General features: G+C 38.7%; 1 protein-coding gene across 1 annotated transcript in view; it reads left to right on the top strand.

Annotated features, from left to right (window-relative positions):
- The window catches only part of LOC104616487 (kalirin-like), a gene marked incomplete at its 3' end in the record, with an annotated part of 72,406 nt that extends 52,109 nt beyond the window's left edge, over window positions 1-20,297 (top strand). Inside the window, exons 4-5 of the mRNA XM_010281520.1 lie at window positions 15,331-15,523; window positions 19,785-20,297. Coding sequence (XP_010279822.1) covers window positions 15,331-15,523; window positions 19,785-20,297 — 706 coding nt within the window. The remainder of the gene's footprint in view (window positions 1-15,330; window positions 15,524-19,784) is intronic.
- Between the last annotated feature and the right edge of the window lie 1,019 nt (window positions 20,298-21,316).

Here is a 21,316-nt window from a genome sequence, read left to right as displayed (position 1 = left end):
TTCAGCAGCTGACTGCCCTAGAAACCAAAGTCCTCTGCTAATGCAGCACTGCAAATTTTTCCTCCTGTTTTTCTATTGTGAGTCAGTCCTAATTGGAGACTAAAATTGTGTTTCCTGTTCAGTAGCCTTAGCATCTCTGCTTAGACCACCAACTAAGGACTATGCTTACTAGCAGCTCTGCTTGAGTCTTCTGTGATCTTTGTAGATGGTAATCAGATGGGAGCCTCAGGTTTAATTTAGGCCATCCATTTAGGTCACATTTGCACTATGGTGGTGCCATCCTGGAACATCAGGGAAGACACACAGTCAGAGCTTCCTGAAGTTTAGTTCTGGACTCAAAATTGAGTTCTCTTGTCCCTTGGTTTAACTGTATAACCTGAATTTGCCAGTCCATACAGGAGACACCTAGGAAAGGTTTGGGAAACCAAATTAGCTGATATTTTTACATCTTGAAGATAGAAAACCCTAAGTGGTTTTATTATAGCTATGCTGCATGAGGCAGAAATACAGGTCCCTTTAGTAGTATGCACTGATTAGACCTCTCATTTCTGGGAAGCAGGGTCTTTAAAGCTGCATTTCCCAATATTGGCTTGGGAGCACTATGTAAGAAATTGGCCACATACTGTGTCACCTCCTGACCTTAGAAAATGCACTTGATAAAAGCATCTCATTACAAATGTACCATTTAGCTATGCAGTGAGTCTAGGGACTAGAAGAAGAACTTACAGAAGAACTGTAATTCCAAAATACAATCTAAATAAAAAGCAGGTACCTGATAAACTAATGGGTGATCTTAAGCACAGGAAGAATAGCTGGAAATGCTGCCTTGTTAATAAACTGTTAGTCTAAGAATTAATCATAGAAGCAATATGTTCTTTTTCTTTAGGACCTCCTTTTCCTCCATTCTCAAGACAGAACTGAACTCTTACAACACTGATTAATCATATACAGTTTTGTGGTTATGTCCCCTTATTTCTCCATTCTTACGTTTCTACAACATTTGTAATTTAGTTCAGAAACTGCATCTGGAGAAGCAAACATCTCTGGGATCACAGATTAGTTTAGATTTTGCCTCCCACTGGAGATTTGTGGGTAGAGACTGTGATTCCATTCCAAAATCTAATTAAAAAGCAGGTACATAGGAAAGTAGTGGACAATCTTACCCATAGGAAGAATGTCTGGAAGCTCTGCTTTGTTAATGAACTGTTAGGCTAGGAATCAAATACACAAGCAATATGTGCGGAGTTTTTAGGCTTTCTCTCTTCTGTGTTCACAAGGCAGAACTCAACTGTTATATCATTCTGCACTCACCAGGCTTAGTGGAAACCTCAGTTTCTCCTTAATTTCCAGAACAATGACCCCAATGATTTTGCAGTGTCAGATGGTATATGGTAGGTGACAGGAAAATAGGATCAGCTAAAAAGTTTTCCTGGGATTTTCATTTAGGAATGAATTCTGTAGGACACTTCATCTCTGTAGTTTTATGGACTGTTAAATTGCATCTGTGGTATATCAGCATTGGCAGCACATTTCTGATGACTTGTTGGGCACTACTAATTATATGAAAAAGGCATACATTTTTGTTAGGTAAAATCAACTCAGTACCTTTGAGAAAAAAGCCACTTGAGGATCCACCTGCTCTAACTTTGACACTAGGTTTAGAAATATTTGCCTTAGTGAATAAGATGCTAATTGTCCTAATGTTAAAATATATATTTCATACATTCCCAGTGGCACTTGGGAAATTAAAGCAGACATGTTTGAATAAGTTACAGAAAGTGGAGCAATATAAATCAAATAAATGTATCAGATACAGTACCCATGCAAAATTGTCTTGATCTCCATTTCTGGGCTTTTAAAATGGGTGACAAGTCAATATTTCCAGAAGCTAAAGTCCATCTTGCCAATACTGTGCTCACTTTGCCCCCTTAGAGGTAATTGACTTAGAATTGTTTTCACAAATGAAAGCACATTTTTGCCTTTTTTGTGGGAGGACACAAATGCACAAAAGAACTTTAGATGTGTTCATGCTGCCTTGAAAAGATGCCAAAAGTCAGATGTGTAATTAAGGATTCTGTTAAAAGTCTAATTCCTGCACCTGTGAACATTTTTTGGCACATAGCTTTTTAAGTCCTTGCTTTTCGTCTCGTATTTCTCAATTTCTTGGCCAAGAATTTAGTTCCTATTCAAAGGAAATTGTCAAAGATCTTCTGGGGTGTATTTTGTTCTTTGTCTAAGTAAGTCCAATACAAAAAGGCAGTTCCTTCTGCTTTTGTTGTTGAGTGAAATACTCCAAAGCATAATATTAGACCCTGTTTTATTTAACACCTGATTACTCATGGCAAAGCTCTTTAAGATCCTTCAGGATGAAAGATGATACAACAGGTTATGGCAGCATTCTTATAGGTTTATACTTCCAATGTTGAAAGTAACGTATGGTGTACTTTATGTATTGCATGACATAGATCAAAATACCAGTCCAGTGCTAACAAAGCTAATGATAAATTATTTTAGTTAGATGAGGCAGAGAGAAGAGCAAAGAAGTTGTTATCACCAGATGATGTAACAGGATTTTTTTGGTGGATTTTAAATTAGTTGGAAACAAATTAATATATCAAGTAATTTTATAAGTGGGTTTGGATTGATTTATCAAACCATTAGTTCTTCCTACCTTTGATAGGCACCTCCTGTGAAAATCACAGGATTCATCTGTTGGTTCTTCCAGGCTACAGCTGACTTCAACAGAATCTGAACATACTGGAACTATATATCTGCTCTGCAAACAGAATCAACCAAGAAATGTATCTCAAAACAATGGACTAGAGATGATCTGTCTAGGCAGCCATTCACCAAGCCAAAGACTTTTCCACAACTCTCTTAGATCCTATGACACAACAAAGACATTTATTCACTGTGTAAATTGCCAGGGGCATAAGAAGGAAATCATCGGGGTGGAAACATACATTCACCATACCTGCTCTTAGTCACAAATGAAAGGAGTATATCAATAATTTTTTAGGCTAACACATTAATTCACTAAAATAAACTAGGAAATTGATGCAAGAGGTCAACCAAAGGCCTGCCTGCCCTGCAGGGTTCCACTTCGCATGTCCTTTTCCTAATTCTTGTTTAAGTGCTGTGATCCTCCTCCAGAAAAGCAGTCAAGTGTGTACGTCAGTCCATGCATATCCAGCACATCTAAACATGTGCTTCATGCACCATCTTAATTGCTTAATCAAGCTCCCTATATGGTGAGGCACAACCATACAAACAGGAACCAGGTGGAAGATATTTTTATCAGACAAGCCATAGGATTAAAGCAGCATGGTCACTGAACATTGCTGTCCTTTAAGAACCCAGTATCAGGATATGACTGCATCCACGCGGCATCCACACAATTTAATCATTCAGGCAGCAATCACTGTCATAAACTCAGACGCGATCTTACCTCTTTATTTTCTGATACCAACAACCTGTGTGAGCTTGCTTGATGGACTTAAACACATCTTGTTGATGATTTTAGGAAAGCTTATAGCAAAGAGGGTTAAAACACTTATTCAGGTTTGGAATCAGTAATTACAGAAAATGTAGGAATAGTCAGTTCTTTTTGGAGTCATTAATTTTGTGGGTGATTTTAGGACTGAAGTACTATGAGAGAGCGTCACTCTCGAAAGAGACCAGTGCAGTATTCTTATTTTCAAGTGGTAGGAAAAGGCCTGTGTCTATTTGAGCTATGTTTTCTATGCTGTTTGTAAAGCATGTCATAGCAACAGAGATTTTAATCTGTTTTCCTTAGTTTTATATCATAAAGCACTTAAAATTACATATATAGGCTAGTGCTCCTGTGGGTTCTACATCAAATACAAAATAATTGTGGTTTTGCAATCTTTTCCACTATAGGTTTCTACCACTAATTGTCTGATTATGCTGTGATCAATGCTTTTACTCCACATATTAAAATAGGAGCAAAATCCTTGATTGGAATTTAAGGTGTATATATTTGGCCAGGTACTTGCCTGGTCCTAATAGACAGCCTGAATTGTACAGCATGGTCATCAAAATGGGCAAGAGCTTATGTGAATAATTCAGGGCATTGACAAACATTTTATCTGCAGGTTTGGTGGCAAAATTAACAGAAACGAAATAGTTAAGAATCCTGGTATTTAGGCAGTCAGAACTGGCTTTTTAGTTAACAATCCAATAAGATGGAGGGTGCAAGTTCACTATTCTCCTAGTCTCATTGTTTCTTTCCACTGGATGCAGACTCAGCAAGACAAATGTGCATTAGTTTGTATTGTCAAGGCTATCTTTGCAAGCAGATGGGCTGGAAATCTAATTAAAAAAACCAAAAGCTTTGATTCTGGCAAAAAATAGCAAAATCTGTGGGACGACCCTAAATCCTCTGAATTAAATGGATGTTTTATGTCAATGCAGTTCTATTGTCCCACTTTATAAATAAAATATGAAGAGCTCTACTTTCACATAGGCCCATAAATGTGCTCATTTATGAGTTTAATAAAGCATGTGTATTCACTACAATTAGATAAGCATATGTATAGAGCAATAAATGCTCCCTATATAAAATCAGCACATGTGTAACAGAGAATATAGCCCAGCATGGATAAATAAGCACATGCTTAGATTATTAAGTGATCTCTCTTAAGCTTTTGTGAATTAACCATGAAGCATCCGTGACTATCTGCAATTTGTAATTCTCCTGCAATTATGTATCCTACCTGTGTCTGAAAATGTGGTAAATATAATTCATTGATTGGAAGAATGCATTAACCTCAACAAAGAAAAGTACAGTAACACCCATTTTACAGATGAAAAAAAACAGAGGTAGAGTTGAGTTATAACACAGAAGTACAAGAAGGAGGCGAGCAACCCAACTAGGATTGCCTGCAGCTATAATTGGAAGGAAAATACTTACATTTATTTGTGTTATCTCAGTGTCAGGGAGTTATACTTAGTAGGCTTTTCTTATACTGGGTGATGTGTCCAAGGTGAGGCTAGAGCTTTGCAGAGTGACTGTGAAATGATTTCTGTTGTTCCTTGCCAGTTGTTGTCGGTGGGGGTGACTCTGGTGCTCAACTTGCTACAGAAACCCGCTGCATTAGGCCCATTTCTACACAGGACGTTATATTGCGTTAGTTTAACCCACAGGTAGAAACCCCATTAGTCTGGTGGAGTAGATGTGGCCTGTGACATATCTTTGATGTGTCTCTTCCAGATCAAATGAGCCATTCAATATTAGGCCAAATATCCTTAGGTGCAGCGCTCCATGAATCTGCTCTGTGATTCTATTACAATTGGCTGGCCGATATCTACAGTGAAGTGTAAGAATTTTCTGACTGGCAGATTCCTATCGTTCCTGTCCTGGCATACGTTAATTTGTCAGTATAATTTTCAAGTCTGGCAGCAGGCAAAGCACCACCTGGGGTATGCAGTTCCTGAGACGAACAGGATGATGCATGTTCACATGTGGCACTTGTAGATGGACTTGCCTGTGAAGTTTTATTGTGCTTTTGATAGAGAAGCAATATATCTAAGGGGAAAGAGAGCAGGCAGTTAAAACCAGGCAATTACTTTTTGGAGCATTTATCTGAACCTGCTTTAGTTGATGAAACAGTTGCTCTGGGTTTTTCCAATTAGTGGTGATTGGTAGGAAGAGGTACTAAGGAGCTCAATCTCCTACAAAGGTGGGAACATCTGAGACTGGAGAAATACCTCCAGTGCTCTTGGGAAGACAGGCAGAGTGTTAGCTCAGAGACTCAGTCGAGGTCTGCACAGTTGTTGCCAAGTTTTGGTTCCATTATTCAACAGCTAGATTCATCTTTGCTCTCCAGAAGTTTTTGGATCCAGCTTTCTCACTCTGGGGGTCAATGATAATCTTTTGGGTTTTCTATTCCCTTTGAAATACCAAGTTATCAACTTGTTTGTGCTTTTGATCTATCACACATTTATGTCTCCATACAAATAATAAGGGATACCTCACATCAAGCAGCTTCATTGGCAAGGCTTAGCCCCCGTCACTGGACAGAGTGAGAGAGCCTGGCCTTGCTAGGGACAGGTTCAGAAAAAATCGGACATGAGCCAGATGTTTGGAAGCTGGATTGTGAATAGCACATCAGTATACACTGTCTCTTGAGGACTCAGTAAAAAGGACTTTTTCTCCTCTTAATACCATCATGGTGGTTATTTGAAAGAGTGAGTAAAGTCTGCTGTGTAAAGGAATATGCAAAAATTTATTTTACAAGTGTACCTTATAACATAGGTTGATTCTGTAGCTTCAGAGAAGGCCCTTCTGGATGTTATAGCACAGGCAGTCCTCACCCAGCCTGGCATGGCAGGAAGTATCTATCTGATAAGTGAACTATTTTGGGTCAATCATTGTGCCTACAAAGACACACTTTGTTTGTATACAGGTGAGGCTCAAAAAAAAAAAAAAAAAGAGTACTACTGATTTATTAGTCATGGTCAGTCCTCATTGTGCAACCTGGCGAAAATGGAGGCATCAGCTTTTAAATCGTACACTTCTAAAGAGAACTCACATGCTCATGTTAATGTCTGAGTAAAACAGACTCATTGCAGGGACTGTGGAGTATTTCTGGGATGTAACACTCAACCTTTCCTCCTAACATATGCACTTGAATCCAGTGTGTGCCCTTAAATAAAACGAGTGCATGGACTCTGGCCAAAATCTTGTAAACCTCAAAGAATAGTTATATCACTTCTGCTTTGGAGATAAAAAGTGCAAAGCAAATCTTATGCTGAACCCTGCACTGCAAATGGGCAGAAGCTAAGTTACTTATTTGTGGAAGAATCTGCTATTTTGAAGTGCAGATTATTAAATGAGAAAATATCCAAAAGCTTTAGAAATTTCTCAGAAAGAATATCTCTAAAATATTATGTCAATCAAAATATTTTGTTTTGATAAATTTCAAAGGTATTGTTCTTTCTTTTTTATGTTGTCTGACAAAAAAAGGGAAAAGAATGAAAAAAGACATTTCATCTGAAAAGGCCTAAACAGAATATTTTGCTGTTATAGAAGCCTTTTTTCATTTTTTAATTTAGTACACACTTTCATGAGGACCTGCACTCCTCATGAACATTTTACTTTGAATTAATGTGTTATTCCTCATCTTCTCTCCTTAGTTCTTGATTTTAATTACAGCTCTTCTGTACATGGATGTACATTGCTCTCCTGTACTGCCAAGAGCAGCGTATGAGAACTGATGAGTGCTTACTGCAAGAAATGTCAATACTACCAAGAAAAAGTGATTTTAGCATCTTTGAAGAGTATTTTTCCCTATCCTTATCTACGAGCCCAGTTGAGCCCTGGATCAAGTGTGCTAGTCCCAGGGTGGTTATACCTGCTTACATCAGGACTGCATTTGGCATGGTGTCTGCCTCTGGACATATAATGGATTTCACCAGGTGCTGCTGTCTGTTTAAACCTACATTAATCATTCTTTGCATGAGCCGAACACATTTGCAGGCTTATTTATGCTCTAAAAGGTCTTTCCACTATGGGTAACTCTGCCTCCCACAATGCATTTCAACGAAATATATGTATTTGCAATCTGGAGACTTTCCATTCTGGGGTGACTGTGTTTTACTATGATGACTGGAATTCCTGGAGCTGTTCACCGTGCTCCATTCACTCACTTGTTAAATCACCGATGCGTTGAACTGATGAATCAGGATCCCAGGTCTAAGAGCCACAAGCAGTCGTTGCCCAGATGAAGTATCCTTTTCCTTATGTGAAAATCCAGCAGTGCTGGCTGTAGACTAAACTTCATAGCAACTGCTTGTGAAATGGACTTCATGGTCTCCTCTCTTGAACTACAAAAAATGCTTAAAGTGCAGTCAAAAAGATATATTTATTTTTTAAATCTTACTATTTTGGCCGTCCTAAGCACAACCATATGTATGTATTTCTCACCTGGAATCCAATGGATTTGAATCTCCAAACATATTCTCAACAGTCTGCTCATCCAAACCTTTTCAAGCACAGTATGTTTATATTTCAACACAACTCTAATACTTATTTTTTCCAGCAAAAGTAAAAAACATATAATTTTCATTTAGTAAAGCGCTTTTGTTTTGTTTCTGCTAAATCATCTCAAATACAAGACTTTAAATGCTCAAGAGATAGTTGAATGGTACTTACTGTTCAAATATTTCTTTGTTGTAGTAACAAATCTTTAAATGTAGCCCTGCTTCAACAAAAACAGAGCCCTGATTAATTTAATATTTATCTCAGCAGCTGTTTCAAGGAAGACCTGCCAGATATTGATCCAAATATAGTAGACGTGCAACAACAAAAGGGGAAGAGGGTAAATGGATTTATATGAAGGCATCATTTACCAGCAGAAACTTAATAGGAATGTGAAAAATTATAATATTCGTCCTCCAGATTTGGCTTTAACAGCTGCAATCATGCATTCTTGGACACAGCTGTGTTTTATATCTTGCTATTTGAATGAAGACAGGAAGATTCTCCAATAGTGTTTATTTGCTCAATTAAATAAGAGGACAAATGCCTGCAGTGCTCTGGGTCTCAGTTCTGGTTAGGGGTGTAATGATGTAGATCAGGATTTTTACCTGGGTGGAAGACAGCATAACAGAACCCTGCTGAATCCTGACAGAGATACCAGGACCTGCACCTCTCACAACAACTCTCAGGAGCTCACAGGATCATGGTTACATGTTGGGAAAAGGTTTTCTTACACCTAGCTAGCATCCGAGTTCTTCCTGGCTTACATGATTTTGCAACAGAATTGCTTTGACTTTCAGAGCCATTTTTTTTAGAAGTAAAAATAGACTACCAAAATAAGTTACTTGCTTGAGAATAGCAGGAGCACCCGTTCTGGCACCGATTAGCTTCTGCCAAAATATTTGGGGTTTTTTCTGTCTTTCTGTTCCCTTCTGTTGACATGGGGCCAGAGGCAGGGGTTGAATGTGGACGTTGTGCAGCCCACACATCTGCGTTCTTGTGCCATTCGCAATCACACCTCATGTCCCCTAAGAGCAGTGGCTGGAAACCAGAGACAGGAGGTCTGTCTCTGACCGGACCTCACTGGCTCCAGGTCTTTTTACAACATGTCACTGAAATGTCTCTAGATCGCTGCTTTATGTCCAGTTCCAGACTGTGTGAAACTGGCTTTGGTTTCTTTCTTTCTCCTTTTAAAAAAGAAAAGTGAGAATGAGTGATTCCTTTTCTGTGCTGAAAGAGAAAAAACAAATTTAGGTCACAGTAAGGGAGAAAGGATTAATTTGAAATGGAGGATGGATGACTGTTTCTGCTCTAATTACAAAAAAGCATTGAGAAACCAAGTTAGAAAATGTAAGAAGGAAAATTTAGGATGAAGTTTGTCTACCTACAGTCTTTTAGGTAGCTGAAGTTTTCTGGTGGGAACTTTCTGTGAATTGTTATTCCAGAATAATGGTGCTCTCAGGATCACTAGTGCATCACTAACTTCCTCTGCTGGTCACTGATGTACCGGCATGTGAGACAGCTGTGAGGATTAGCAGTCACTGGTGTCCCAGGATCTTTGAGAAGACAAACTGCCTCGTCACACCAGACAGCCACAGTCACTAGGGGATGTGGCTGACAACTCACACTGATGGTGTGAAAGTTCAGGAACACACCTGGTAACTGATAATGAACAAGGTACATTTTGCTGAGAAGTATTAAATGGAGTAAAATATTTATTTTAATAAATAATGCTGCAACAGGAGTGCTTGATGAGCAGGTCTACTAGAAAGGACTTTATCCAGTCCTCTACATGTATTGGAAAGTATATTATGAATACAGAGAACTGACTATTCCTACTGACAAGGTGATCTTTAGGCTCAACATGGTAATGTGGAACCAAAGTATGAAAGGCAGTAAGTGATGCTGATTATAAACCTCCCCATCTAGCTTCATTTTCAAGATGAGTAAATAAACCACAGACAAGATGAATAAAAACCTGCAATTGATCAAAAATATTAACACGTAAGTTACTGAAGTGATCCTTGGCACATTGTGATATGGAAACTGGGCAGCGGAGTTAATTTGGTCTCAGTATGAAATGAGACCTTTGGGATAACAGTCAGTGGTTGGAGGCTTTCACACACTCATTTTTCTCCTCTTCCTCTCCCTTTTCCACCCTCAGCTTGTGAATCAATTGGCTGACTACACCACATTTGTCAAAGGAATGGTGATCTCAAAAATAATTAAGTTCCTGCAGATTTTGTGCTTACAAACTGATGCTTGTAGAGCTACTTGTCATGCTGTGAGTGTCTCCTAACAAGGTTATGCTGACCCTCCTCAGAAGAGATCTTGCTCTCACTGTTAAGAAATCACATTTTGAATGAGATGCTATACATGTCAGATCTGTGCTTTTAGTGGTCCAACAGGCATGCTAAATGTGCTGCTTTGTCATTAACTCATGACTGCAAAATGGGAATGGAGATGATATGTTATTTCAGCTAATCAAGTGCTGAAGCTTCTAAATGCCAGAAGCTTTGGCCAAACCATAAGGATGAAAAATACACATAATCAATGATAGGTATTTGAAAGATTACTCGGAAAGCATGAAGTTCTTAAACTCATTTGGTACCCAGCAAGCCAGCTCTTGCCAAAGAAAATACAATTTAGAATGTGACTGAATTAAAGAGGAAATTTAAGAAAATAACCTTATGAAAGTACCCTAGAAACCAAAATAGGGGGATTTATTTTAACAAAATTATCACATCTGCTTCTGAGTTTCAATTTTATGCCTTTTTTTTTTTTTAAATCCAGATCTTAAGTACTGTTTTCACAAATATTCTAGGGTATTTTTATTAAACTTAGAAGCTGGTCTTTGCTTAAAAGTAGCAACTGAAAAGACATATCAGCTATCAAATATTTTGTGGTCATTGTTGCAAATCTAGTCCAGATGAGCACCGCCAAAAGGCTGATGGATTGTCCAAATACCTTGATCTGAGTGTTTTCCACAGTTTCTGGTCAAATATCAATACCGGAAAAAATTAAGCGCCACAATCAACATTAATTGCCAGCCTAAAATGATTACTTGCACATAATAGATATGTGGATTGATGTAGTGTCTTGGGAGCCAGGCATTAGGCATGTCTTTCTTGGATGGTGTGGAGGAAGCTTGATTGCTACTGATGCTTTTCCCGATCAATTGCGAAACTGGGAAGGGTTTGAGTTCTTGCTTTTAAACAATAAATTTAATAAGCATGGCTAGACTATTCAAAAAGAAACTTGGGTCATTTCCTCAATACATGTTGAGGTAACTGAAGAAAAATGACTGACTGTCAAAGATGACAAATCTTCACTGATTGTTCTGACTCACCAGAGCTTATGGGTGCCTAATTATGACTACACAAGGCCAACTTTTTTAGGGCCCTATCAATAGCTGTAAATATTTGGACATGGCAACTTAAATTTTAATCTTTTTTAGTTTTGGGGTTTTTTAACTAAATTGCCTATGAGACGTCCCCACATTTATGTAAGCCTTCTGTACTTTCACATTCATGTTCATCTGTGTTTTTGCAGACTGTTATTACTCATTATTTTTAATTCTTTGGATTTGCATCTAGAGTTTCCTCAAAAGTAATTTTTTAAAATTAATTTTAGACACCTGAAAACTGTAGTATGAGTATAGGTACCTGGACACCTCCACCAAGGCAAGCTTCTTACACAAACACAGCATGGCATATGGTCCCTTGAAGAGCTTACGATCTAAATAATTTTCTTTTCTCCCTCTTCTTTCTCTGAGATATTAGTAGCTGATTAGTATCTGGCTGCCTGCTTGTATAGTATAAGTGCTCTCAAAGGCTCCCCTCTCCAAGCATGCTGAAAGTAGAAATAATGAGCAGACAGCTTTCTGGCTTACAACAGTTTAAACATTGTTAAATAATAGTTTTTGACAAGCAGGTTTAGAAATCAAGTGCTAATTTTCGGCAAAGTCAGTGAAGGACATGTGGAATTATCACTGTACCAGGGAGATCAAATTCTGTAGATGAGACTACAGACCTACAGGTCTTGTTACTGGTTAGTACCATTCATCTCATTAAAGAAAAAAAATTGCAAGCAGAGCCAATTCTGCAAGACTGTGAGCGAGGTTCTTGAAACCTCTTGAGTTAGATTTGCTCAAAATGTTAAATAGCACCCTTTTGTACATTATCTGCACTATAATTGAAAAGGGGTACCCACCTTTTCACTTAATTTATTTCATACAGGAACTTACATGCTTATGTGACCAATCCAGTAAGGAAATCCTCTTTGTAATTAAGAGCATTGTATTGAGTTTTGTATTATTAGTTGTCCTGGGTTTGGGTGGGCTAGAGTTAATTTTCTTCCTAGTACCTAATATGGTGCTGTGCTTTGCATTTAGTATGAGAATAGTGTTGATAAGACACTAATGTTTTAGTTGTTGCTAAGTAGTTCTTACATTAGTCAAGGACTTTTCAGCTTCTCATGCCCTGCCAGCGAGAAGCTGGGAGGGGATACAGCCAGGACAGCTGCCCCAAACTGGCCCAAGGGGTATTCCATACCATATGACATCATGCTCAATATAGAAACTGGGGGAGTTAGCCAGGGGCACCACAGCTCAGGAACTGGCTGGGCATCTGTCAATGGGTGGTGAGCAGTTGTATTGTGTGTCACTTATTTTGTACATCCTTTTATCATTTTTTAACCCGTGGGCTGATGTCCCAGCCTGGCCTGCAGGGTCAGTGGCTGTTCTTCTGTGTCCACCAGAAAAAGCTGGGGAATCACTACCCTTTCTTCTTCTACTGAAAACATACTGTGTTCTGATTTTGGATCTGTTGGAGTCTAAGACTTTAGTTCAGGTTTAAGAACAGAAGACTTTGGTCCCTCAGGACGTTCCTGTTCTGCTTACTGAGACAAGTCCGTCCTTCATCAGTAAATATTAAATTAAGTTATTGTTTTACATCAGATTTGGTAAACTGTCAGGTTGGCAGCAGCCATGGGGAGTTGAAATGAAGTTAGTGTTGGCTATGCCTTGCTGTGGTTGCAATGGGGGTGTGTGGGCGTATTTATTTATTTATATCAGAAAAGACAGATTGCATTTACCTGTTACTGTGTCTGCTGTTGGGGCTCTCCATGTGCCCATATGGCTCCTGGATCTCTTTGTCAAGTGTTTGAAGAAAACTCAATCCTTGGAAAAGCCAGTTCAGTATATCAGGTATCGGTGACTTGGCAGAAGTTACTGAAGACCCTATAAAGCTTTGCAAGAAAAAAAAAAACAAAAGAAAACACAACCCCCTTTCTATTAATCCCTTTCTGATTTGATTCTTTGTCTCCGCTCTGGTTCCAAAGGCCAAGAGGCAGTAACACCACCAACAAAGCTTCTTTTACAGCCTTTTTTGGCATTAATTATGGAAGGATCAGATGTCTGACCTTTCAGCAGCAGGTAAAAGGAGAATAAAAATATCTATATTCCTGACAGTGCTTGGAAGTGCCTGGTCTCTCTAGCTTTTCTTTGCACTGACTGTTGTATGCAGCGTGCTCTAGATGTGCCAATAACATTAAGGCAGAGGACCAAGCTTGCTGGCTTTGACAGCTCCTTTCTGGCACTAAGCTGAGACTGTTCAAGTTAGCAAACTCTCTTAACATGGCAAAATCCACTTTGCCATGGGGTGGTCCATCTGTGCACAAATCCTCCTAGATACTCGTAAGGTCACCAAGGACTTTTATTTTTAAGTTCCGTATGTTAATCCAGTGTGCCTCCTATGAAGGATATCCCTTTCCTTGTTCCAGCACAGAAACCTAGTTGTAAGCTTTATAGGGTTGTTTTCAGTGAGATATGTAGGAGCTGGATCTTATTAGTAGAAAGAGTGCTTTAAGAATTTAGAGAGGTAGAACATAGTGAAAATCATCCTGTGTTTGTGCACTGAGAGTATTCATGTGTAGGTTAAACAGAGTCTTACAATTTCTGCATTATATCGATAATAATAGCTGTCTTCAACATATTTCAGATTCATTCCAGTGATATCAACACTTACTATTTTAAATTATCTTACATATGCCTCTATGTCCACAACATTGATCCCATTTATGTTGATGGCCAGTTTGCAGAAAGCTCAAAGGTGTTATATTCATGTATTAAAGAGGATTTCTTCTTCTGTACCTCACTGTTGCATTCATTATACAAAATATGTTTATGTCCTGCCATTCCATCTTAAAAAAAAATAAAATAGATCAGTAGGTAGACCATTCTGGCATTTTTAGTGCATCACCAATGAATTTTACTCATTTACCGTACCAATAATGTTACAGGGTATGGGCAGTTTCAGAATTTCACATTTTGTGCAAGTGCTTGAGTCCTAAAGCAGACACCATAGCTCTCAAGACTTCAACGCCATGTATTAGCCAGACAGTCATAGGAGTAGACACTTCCTAAATCTCATCAAATATTGGATGCCGCAGATGGAGGATGACACTTTTGAGCCATACCTCTTTTTCTGAGGAGCAGTACTACGTCCCTGGAAAAGCTATGCTGAATGCTGCCCAGATTTGACTTGAATCAAGGTGTTCTTTTATTCTTTCTCCTCTCTTCTCCTGAGGAAAAAGGGAAGTTGTGTTTGCAAGCTAATGCTCTGGTGCTTTTGGGCCCCATGCAGGGCCAATGACCAAGCCAGATAACTGTCTTGAACTTTTGAGAGGGGAGGAGCACAGACTGGCAGAACAGCATGACTGCAGACTGAAAAAGATCCTGCAACATTTGGAAGATCAATCAGGAGGGAAAAGGGCCCCGATTTTAACAGGGCTCATGCTGAGTCACAAGGACCTTCCTTTCAGGGAATGATTGCCAGGCAGTTTTCTGGAAATTATACTTTTTAAAAAGCCCTTAAAAGGGCCTCTAAAAATGAAGGCACCCAAATTTCCAAGTGGCCAGCAATGCAAAGGCACAGGACCCTGCTTGTTGTCTTTGTCTGTGGATTGAATTCAATACGTTGAAACCAGAATCTGTTGCATGTACACATAAATAGCTTCTATACAGATACATTTAGTTCTGTTTTCAATTGTGTGAAAGTATGTATGTTTTCAGTGAAAATTTGAATTACATGTTTTTGGGAAGTTAGAGATTAAACTGCAATATATACACTTGAATTTCATGTAGATTAGATTATGGCAAAATTAATATAGCTTTTCATATACTCTTTATGCCATACTATCTTTCCCTTTTATTTTGAAGTATATCATTCCTTGCTTTGCTCTGAAGCATTGAACACTAGCAACAAAAGTTAAGCCTCAGTGTGACCGTCCACAGTATTAACTTTCTTGATATGCTTTTATTCCTACAGCGAAGATGTTTGTAAACGAGGATTCACTGTTATTATTGATATGCGGGGATCCAAATGGGATTTGATCAAGCCTCTCCTAAAGACCCTTCAAGAAGCTTTTCCTGCCGAGATTCATGTTGCCCTGATTATAAAACCTGATAATTTCTGGCAGAAGCAGAAAACGAACTTCGGCAGTTCCAAGTTCATCTTTGAGGTGAGAGCCACAATTACCACATGGTAAAGGATTATCTCTGATAAGAAATTTTCTTCAGGTAAAAAAAAATTCCCAAGCCCAGTGATTGAGAAAAGAGACATCTGAGGGCTGCTTGCAGGAGTGGGCTGATGCCCTGGCATCAGATTGCCTTCTGAGCACAGTGGTGGAATGGGATACACGTTTCATCTCAGAGGTTCACATACATAGTACACTTTGGTGAGGGTTTTTTTCTGGTATTTAGTTTTGGTGGTGCATTCAGTCTTTACTTTGTTTCTCTTAGAAGAAAACCCCCAGTCAATATACTAAAGACAAAGATCTCTAGATGCTAATATACGGGTTTGTTAGTTGACCTCTACACACCTTCAGGTAGTGGCTTTTTTTTATAAAAGATATTTGTACTAAATTTATGTCTATATTCTCACCACTTTAATTTAATTGAGATTTACAATTCAGGGGTAACATTAATAACTCATGTAACGATAAGGTGCCTCAGGCACGTTCTTTGAGAAGTAACCAATATACAATAACTGCACAATTAAAGGGAATTTTACTAACTTTTTCACTGGTGAAAAACAAACCAGCTGTGTTCTCTTAGTTCACTTTAGTTTTCTGTGAATTTCAGATTCTTACCCAAAGAGAAGCAAAGCTCAGGTGCATGAAGCGCTCATACACCAATCATGCCCAGCCATGCGTTAGTCATGTGTTGTTTTTTTTTTAATTTGCTGAGAAACAATTCTGTCACTGACTGTTTTACTTACCAATCCATTAATTTCAGAGACACTCAGATTTTGCATCTCTGGAACTCAGATGAGAATTTGACTATTGTTCTTAATATTGACTGCAGAGGAAGACTATATTTAAGTATTTATTTAAGATCTGTTGAAGTCCATGTGATATAAATATATCCTTAAACCTCTTCTTAAAAGCACTCTTGAATTGCAATGGGCAACTAGATTGGTGTTAGGCATTACCAAACTTTTACAAAATTATCACAATTTAAGTATTTGTATATTTTTTCCCTCTTGTCTCACAAAAAACAGTCAACTCATAAATTTTGCTTTGTTTAAATGGGTTTTTACCATCTTTGGTTACCTATGAGGACTTAGTCATCAAAATAAGCTCCACTTGCTAGCCCCTATGTGCCTTTGAAAGCAAGGCTGCCTTCAGTATAGGTTTATGTCACCTCCAGAGATGCCTCACACTTACCGAAGTCACCATTTGGCAGAAGTGGCTGCCGTTACGGTGCAATGAGATAGGCAATGCGACCTGTGGGGAATGAGAGGGATCGGGGCAGTGGGAAGGAGAAAGGAGGTGTATGGGTACAGAAGAAAGTGGAGTAGGAGGGAGACTGTGCAGAGACTAGTAATAGAACAGCTTTTGGGGATGGGGAGCTTCTGTTTAAAATATATATGGGGAAGGGGCAGTCCTACAGTAGCCCAAGAAAAGACAGCTTATGCATGTATATCCAACACTAATTTCAATCCTCCAGTGCTTTAGTAACCAAAAGCGGTGTCTTCCTAAAGCTTCAAAACCTAGAAGTAAAGTAACAAAGTTCAAATATATATTTTTAGAACACTTGTTTGTTTTTAAAATGAATTAATACTTTCTGGAGGCTTGACTTTTTCTTTATCATGTGGAGTTGGTGTGATGATAGTGAACAGTAAACTGTGGTCAAGCTATTCTTCATAGTTATGGTTCTGAGTCTGTGTTGTGTTAAAAGCTCTGGATTCATTTGCTGTACATGCTGGCATGCATTAAGGGTATTTTCATTTTGTGTGTGTGTGCCTTTAAGCCTTAGTCTGTCTGCTGGGTGGTTCACATGGGTGTCTGTAATGGTTCACAAATTTTTGGACCAGAGGAGGATAGTCAGTGCTTTCCCTGTCTATTGGACCACCTGCAGACTCTCAGAACTGAGAAGTCTTTCAATTCTATTATTTTAAAGAGGTTTCTTAAGCTGTGGTTCACTGTACAGTAGTCCCCCTGCAATATAGACACCTCAGTCCACAAACTTCTTTTTTAAAGGATTCTTGTGGATGCTGCTGCTTAGTGGCAGGCTCAGGCTCTGGGGCAGCTCGTACTCTCTCATAAGAAGAACTTTGAATATCAAACAAGCATCACAGGTCAATAGGATTCACATTTATTTGATGTATGTGGAGCAGCACACAGGTACCCCTCTGCACTGAACCATCATGGTGATTTCCCACAGCTGGGATCCAACACGGGGTCCTTGGCAGGAACAGACTGCAGTGGAAGGCAATGGAAGTCTCTGTTCAATTACCCCACGTACAAACTCAGCTGTAACCAGTGTCAATTTTAAGGCCAGATTCTGCTTTAAGCTTAATGGAAGCATTATGCATGTGCCAGAGCAGTGTATGACCCTTAGTGGACGCTAATAATCTGGATTTTGCGTTGTGAGACTCTGGCAGAATGATTCTGTGTTACAGTCCAGAGAGTGAAGCACGCTCACACAATGAAAAGAGGGGAAAAAAAGGGTTTGGTTGACGTATGCGGACTCCAAAGCTTGCTGTCACTTTGAGGAATGGACCAGGCAGCTTAGTTAGTGTTAATTCAGAGGTGCCTTCAAGATTATTTTCTTTCCTGCCGAAAGGGTTTAAATAGTAGGCAGCGCTTTTTAAAGTGATTTCTAAAAGACAGATGGGTGATGCCTTAGAGACAGTTACTTTATCTTGCCACCTATTTCCTAACTAAGGCTCTTTTCATGAGAGTTTCAAGAACTCCTGAAAGAAACAAACCTGAATAAAGAAATTTGCTGCAGAATTAATGAAATTAAAAGCCTTTCTGCTATATCATCATGTCAAATTCTGTTCATGATAAGAGCAGTGCTTGCATTAGCTTGACACACTGCAGGGGGAATGCCCAGGTATTAGCCATGAAAAGAAGTCTTTTCTCAGCAAGCAGTTAAACTCTAAATTGAATTATCTTCAAGGGGTCAGCATCCAGGTCAAGAGGTTTAGAAACTTGAAATCCCTCTGAAGCTACATAGTTACCTTCCCGTTGTTTGTTGGCCCTTCCCTCTGTCCTCCCCCTTCCCCAAAGCAAGGAACATTGCAAGAAAGTTTTAAAATAATCTTTCTGCTGAGCATAAATTCAATACAATCCCAATTTTAATAAATTGCAGAATATTTTTAGATGGATACAAATTGGAAGAAAAGCCTATTATTAACTTTGAACTGGTGGGCAGCCTGCTATGTTGGACATAATTCAGGCTAAAGGAGAGGACATGAGGTATATTTCTTTGTGGATGACTTTTACAAAATTCCTGTGATTATTGGGTGCCTCCACTTCTGAAAAGCAAAAAACTCTGACATTCTTTAGAGGCCTGATCTTTAGGGGATATATGTGCAGTCACTGATGAACATCACAAGCCTTTAAGGGTTGCCAACTTGGGTGTTAACATGACAGCACTGAAAATCTCTAGTAACATATGAAACCGTATGCTCATATTTCAGAAAAAGTAATTTGTCTAAAATAACTGGGAACAGCCATCAGTTGTTGCGTTCTTAAATTATAATCTGCTTTCCAGGGACGCAGTGCATTTCTCTTATCACTGGTTACTGAGTCTGAATGAATTAAAAGCACCTCTCATTGATCGTGTATGATTCATGAGCAATACTTTCTATTAGCAATAAATTCTAATTGGTAATACTCCAATGACATTTCACTTTTACATTGATTGTAGCTTAATTGCATTAGAAATTACTAATATGAAAGAGATCTTCCTGTGGCAAAAGCCAACTGGAATAATCTGGAAGAAAAAACCAATATATTCTGTGTTCTGACGGGTCACAATACCTGCTTCAGTTCATATGCCTAAAACTTTTGCTGCTGTATAGCCACAAGTAGCAGAATCCCTGTAATACCCTATACCTGTTTAGTGAACAATCATGGCCAGATATCCAACAGCTGCAGTAAGAAGTCTTCAGTGTCCAACTGAGTTAAAGTAATCTATGGCAGAAGCATTCTCATTTTATGTTTATGATAGTCAGGCCAGCTGAAAAAAATAAACATTTTTCCAGTAAATATCATGTCTTTTAATAAATAAATAAATCAGTGCCATTAATAAAAAAGTTTTCAATCCAGTTAATTTATCACAATTAAACATAGTCTTCAGCATCTTTTACAATGTTCCTTCAATTATGTATTGATGAAGACAATAATCCTGTCATGCTCTTCTTGGATTGCACTGTTATTTCTGATTAGACACTCACTGATTCAATTGCTGTTATTTTCCCTTCCTTAGACAAGTATGGTATCTGTTGAAGGCCTGGCAAAACTCGTAGACCCTTCTCAACTGACAGATGAGTTTGAAGGATCCTTGGATTACAACCACGATGAATGGATAGAGTTGCGTGTCTCTTTGGAAGAGTTTTTCAACAGTGCCATCCATTTGTTATCAAGGCTGGAGGATCTCCAGGAAATGTTGGCTAGGAAGGAGTTTCCAGTTGATGTTGAGGGCTCAAGAAGGCTGATTGATGAGCACATGCAGCTTAAGAAAAAAGTGATTAAAGCTCCTGTGGAAGAACTGGATCGTGAGGGTCAGAGGTTATTACAATGCATAAGATGCAGTGATGGTTTTTCTGGTAGGAACTGCATTCCTGGAAGTGCAGATTTTCAAAGTCTTGTGCCAAAGATCACCAGCCTTTTAGACAAGCTGCATTCTACCCGGCAACACTTGCATCAGATGTGGCATGTCCGCAAGTTGAAACTGGACCAGTGCTTTCAACTCCGGCTTTTTGAGCAAGATGCTGAGAAGGTAGGGAATAATCTTTGTAAACCAAATTCACTGAACTAATTGTTGGATGTAGCAGACATAATGATATCCAAGAATAACTTGTCTGTGTCACTTTTGATGAAAGTTAATCAGCTTTTTATGTCACAATGGGTACATTTGGTAGACATTAGCACGAGAATCAGGCTTTTTTCAAGGTTTTTTTAGTAAATTTGTGAATATATTTATCTACATGTCACACCACCTAAACAAAAATTATTTTAGGGTTTGATTCACTATGATTATTGTTTGCACTTTTTGCAACTCTATGGGAAATTTGTAGTTTAAATCCTCCTAATTGTCACCTCAAAAAATATTTTCATTTTCCCTTTCCTAGGAAATCGCAGCAGGATTTGCAACTGGTAAAATCTTTAGTAATAGCTTTGTACCAAGGACATGGCCACTTAGTTCCCACAGCGTGAGATCTGAGACTGTGTTTAGGTTAAACATATAAACAGACCAAGAGAAAGTATTCTGAAATGGCAGCAGCATGCAAAAGTCCGTGTGGCTGTTTTGCATTAAAAAGCACATAAGTACGGCATTTGAATTCATACATGACACTGAGTCAGTGGCCAAGATTCCTGTTGACCAGCACAAGACCTTATTTGAGAAATATTTAACATTAAATTATTCCATAGAGATTGCATTGCAACTTAATAGTTCTTAGACGTTTGTAATGTAGTGTATCAGCCTGAAAAGCACATAAGGTGTCCCAAAATGAAATACTGTGCAGAAGTATTTAGAGCAGCAGAAGCACAGGTAAGTAACATGGCTTTAGGAATCGGAAGTTTCACAGGCATGCAGCACCACTGTGGAGTTACATGCCCATTCCCTGCCTCTTCAGAAGGTACTCGTTCAGGATCCTGTAGTTAGATAGGGAAGTCCTCTGCAAGCAAAGCATAGCAGCTAGTTATTATTGTTGAAAAGGCTGGCTAAGAAACAGCTAGAGTTCCCTAAAGTATCATACACAACACCATTTACAAATTTCAGTAATACACAATAAA

This window comes from Phaethon lepturus, unplaced genomic scaffold, assembly GCF_000687285.1.
Source record: "Phaethon lepturus isolate BGI_N335 unplaced genomic scaffold, ASM68728v1 scaffold44720, whole genome shotgun sequence".
In the NCBI taxonomy this organism is placed as follows: domain Eukaryota; kingdom Metazoa; phylum Chordata; class Aves; order Phaethontiformes; family Phaethontidae; genus Phaethon; species Phaethon lepturus.
Note: the sequence above shows the minus strand (reverse complement) of the source record. Positions and strands in the feature narration are given on the sequence as shown.